The sequence below is a fragment of the Aplysia californica genome, unplaced genomic scaffold (assembly GCF_000002075.1).
Source record: "Aplysia californica isolate F4 #8 unplaced genomic scaffold, AplCal3.0 scaffold00001, whole genome shotgun sequence".
Lineage (NCBI taxonomy): Eukaryota > Metazoa > Mollusca > Gastropoda > Aplysiida > Aplysiidae > Aplysia > Aplysia californica.
The window spans coordinates 5,755,484-5,759,264 of NW_004797271.1; the positions used below are offsets into that span (position 1 = coordinate 5,755,484).

At 41.5% G+C, this 3,781-nt stretch overlaps 1 protein-coding gene across 1 annotated transcript in view; it reads right to left on the reverse strand.

Annotated features, from left to right (window-relative positions):
* Positions 1 to 229: 229 nt before the first annotated feature.
* Positions 230 to 3,781, reverse strand: part of LOC101854608 — a gene marked incomplete at its 5' end in the record, with an annotated part of 14,274 nt that continues 10,722 nt past the window's right edge. Inside the window, 2 exon segments of the mRNA XM_005088902.3 lie at positions 230 to 1,474; positions 2,368 to 2,540. Of these exon segments, the coding sequence (XP_005088959.2) occupies positions 864 to 1,474; positions 2,368 to 2,540 (784 nt within the window).

The window sequence follows — 3,781 nt, forward strand, 5'->3', positions numbered from 1 at the left end:
AGTCCGGCAGCCTAACGACTAGACTCTCGACGCCACTTTGCATACAAATTTACCCACCTTCATTTAGCATACACGTTATGAAAATTCATCCACTTTCTTTTAATATTAATGTCACCCACATTTATCCTTTTTGTTTTAGTACAAACGGTGTCTAAATTCGTTCACTTAAAATACAGGGCGAGAGCCTGGAAACGTCTACCACGACGAAGTTCAGGTTAAGAAACTTTTCTTTTTTTTTTATAGTACAGGGTTTTACGGCGCTCGCAACTGCATAAGGTCATATGAGCGCTACCTCTTAAGAAACTCTTCAGTACGGTTCGTGACGATGGCCAGTGTACCGTGGAAGAGACTTCTGTTTCAATTACCTTATAGAGGGCGTGCACTTTTGTAATTAAAAACCTCTTGAAGATGCGATGTTTTGGGGCATAACTTCATTGTTTTAACATTTTTTTTTCAATTTTGTTTTCTTCTTATTAAGCTCTAAAAGCATTCTATGAAATATGCAAACTAGTGTTTCGGATTTTCGTATAACGGTTTGAAATGTGCTCAAAAATGCATTTGCTTGGCTGCTGATCAGACGAATGTATCCGCTACATCCTAAAAGATTTAATCTTTCTGAAAAATTCAGCCTCATTACACGTACAGTACCGGTAACAGTTAAGATTCAACGTGTCTCAATCGCTGACATTCCAATTATTCATGGAAAAAGGAAGTTCAGGGTAATACAAAAACATTTCGGGGAGTACAAACAGTTGCAAGCGACTGACAAACAGGATTGTTATGGTATCCACACCCAGAATTAAGGCAAAAATCCGGAGGAACAAAATAGTCATCATGGTAATAAAATTCCAGTGAAGTCACGTTCATTTAAACCCACAGTTCATTTGCAGAATGTTACAATGGAAGCTGTGAATTGCTGGAATCCACATTGGGTGGGCTCCCTTTTCACGTCGACTGACATAAAATACCGGGGCACCCGAACTTCCGGGACAGGTGGCGCTGCTGTAGTAGTGCGCGTGCGCACGAGTAGGTGTGACATCAAACGAGTGATGGCTCCCAACGCTGACAGTTTTAGCCATGCCATGAGGGTGAGAAATGACGACAGATAAGTCCTCGCAGCTTTGCCAAATGTCCAAAGGGATGCTGTTGTACGTTGTTTTCAACTCTTCCATCTCCTCTTGGAGAATCGCACACAGATTCGAGTCGTGTGTGATGCAGTTTAAATAGGCCATGTCCGAGTCCATAATACTGTAGTCGAGGCTGATACACTGGACTACAGGCAAGCCGCGGCTGTTGTTGGCGTTGTCATAGAAGAACTGGGCGCGGGTCTGAGCGGCTTCGAACTGATCGTAGACTACGTGTTTGTTGGTCATGATGCGGATGTGACCGTAGACCCTGTGACTTCGACGGTTGTACGGACAGTTCTCTATAGGGCAAGGCATGTCCGTGATCTTGCCGGGGATCCACGCAAACCCTGCCAGATAAAAATGTAAAAATCTTTTTTTTAAAAAAAGATTGAAAAGTGCCAAAATAAACTGCAGCAAACCCGGCTAACATTAACCATGTACACCTTTTGCAAATCTGGGATTTTATACGATTGTTCCTTACAACTGACTTACAATGTACTTTAAAAAAATTTAAATGTGTTTTTCACGCACATTTGAATTCTGATATTTATATATCGAAGTAACTATAAATCAATGCCACACCCCTCCTCCCCTGTACCTTGAAAAGCATACACAAACATATATATATATATATATATTTATATATGTGGAGATGGCTTGAAACATGATAAGAGATCAACAATGAATTGATAGTTCAAAATTCAGTGTGTCTTTTTGATTAACAAAGCTGATTTTTTTAGACAGGCCTCGGAACCCAATCCTAGTTTATCTGAAAAAGACTTCCTAAATATTTTTGCTTGCATCATTATCATATTTTAAATACCATTTTCATTATTTTTTCCGACAAAAATGTATCAAATCTTCCGGTCTGTTCTTAAAGCATGCATTTTAATTTTATTCCAAGCTACGTGGACAAATGGCAAAAAAATTTGGCTACTGACGCTAAGTGAAAGTCGTCTTAGTTGGCAAGATTGGCAAGAGGAAAGGAAAACGAGGGGTGGGGGAAAGGGGGAGGGAGGATGGATCACAACTGAATCATTGCATCTGAAAATTTGCTTTTCTCAAATTTTTTTTTCCAGAAAAACATTTTTTTTACAAACCTTTAATGAAAATTTGCTTTTCTTCAAACTTTTCATGAAAATTTGCTTTCTTCAAACTTTTCATTCTTCAAACTTTTCAGGAAAATTTGCTGTTCTTAAAACTTGTTCTTGTCTTTACTTTTTTTTTTTTTAAAGATTACCTGTGGCAAGCCGCAGTTTGTCCGTGCCTCGCATGTTCCCACACGGGAAGTAGCTGGGTCTGTGGATGCTCGTGTGACGTGTGAGGATTCTCACAGTGAAGCGACTGAGTGCCCGGATGTACGCTACCATACGTCGATCTCGGCACGAAGCTGGCAGGTGGCCTAGTCCAAACCTGTGGAGGACAGTTTTGTTTTAGAAAGTGTTTTACGGCGCTCGCAACTGCATAAGGTCATATTATGAGCGCGCGGAACTCATTAAACATTTTCAGTTTGGTAGGAATTTTGAATTTTGCACGAGTGGCGACCGAGGCCTGCTCTTGTCGATTCTAGGACCACCAAAGGGTCTTAAACGTGCACAGCTTGGACACAGGGCCCTTAGAGATTTTTCGTCCTTATCCGAGAAGGCTAGGAATAAGATCTTACCTACCATGAGATAAGGGGTGTGGCTGAAAGACAGCAGTAAGAAGAAGTCAAGGGGTAGCTGTAAAAAGGCTGCAGAAAGAGTCAGGAGCCCAGAGGAGAGAGCAAAGAGGAGGGGAGGAGTGGGAAGAAAGTGGAGACAAAAGCAGACGACAGAACATGGTTAGAGAGCAGGAAAGGACATGAAAGAACACATTTTTCGAGAAGGTTTCGGATGTATTGATCAGGAGGCAAATAACATAACCTCTAGACAACGAGAGCCCCCCCCCCCCTCCTCCGTGTAGAGGACAGTAAGAAGGGTTTTAACTTCTTATTCTTCTTTATTAAAAAAAGTCTAAAGAACACATTTATTGTTCAGCACTATATCGATACCGGATTTTGCGCCAACGGTGGCTTACATTGCCACCAAAGTGAGCACAGTTTGAGACCGTACGTCCGTTTATGACGTGCGCCAGAAATTTTAACTGAGTAAAGTCCTTGGTGTCGCAGACAAGTCGATAAAAAACAGCAAATTTGGCTAAAATTCCCCGAGGATTTCCGTGCTGCACGTGGTGGTTTTGGTCCTTTAGGAGGCTTTGCAGTACGCACTGGTAACCCATTAACACTTTCAGAGCAAAAATTCCTAGCTGTCTTTTTTACGGATATTTTTAAAAGCTAGGACTGTCTGTCAAAGTGGTCCTTAACTTTTGTTGAAGTCTGTACATTGAAAACATACTAACTACTAACATGTATGAAGAGAGATGAAGACACACACACACAAGCACACGCTCACCCCATACAAACACAAACACATAAATGCACCCGTATACACACACACACACACACACACACACACACACACACACACACACACACACACATACATACACATACAGATACACAAAACAGTTTAGGGGAAGAAGGGGAGAAAGAAAAAGAATAGGAAAGAGGGAGGGGAGGGAGGGAGAGAGAGAGAGAGAGAGAGAGAGAGAGAGAGAGAGAGAGAGAGAGAGAG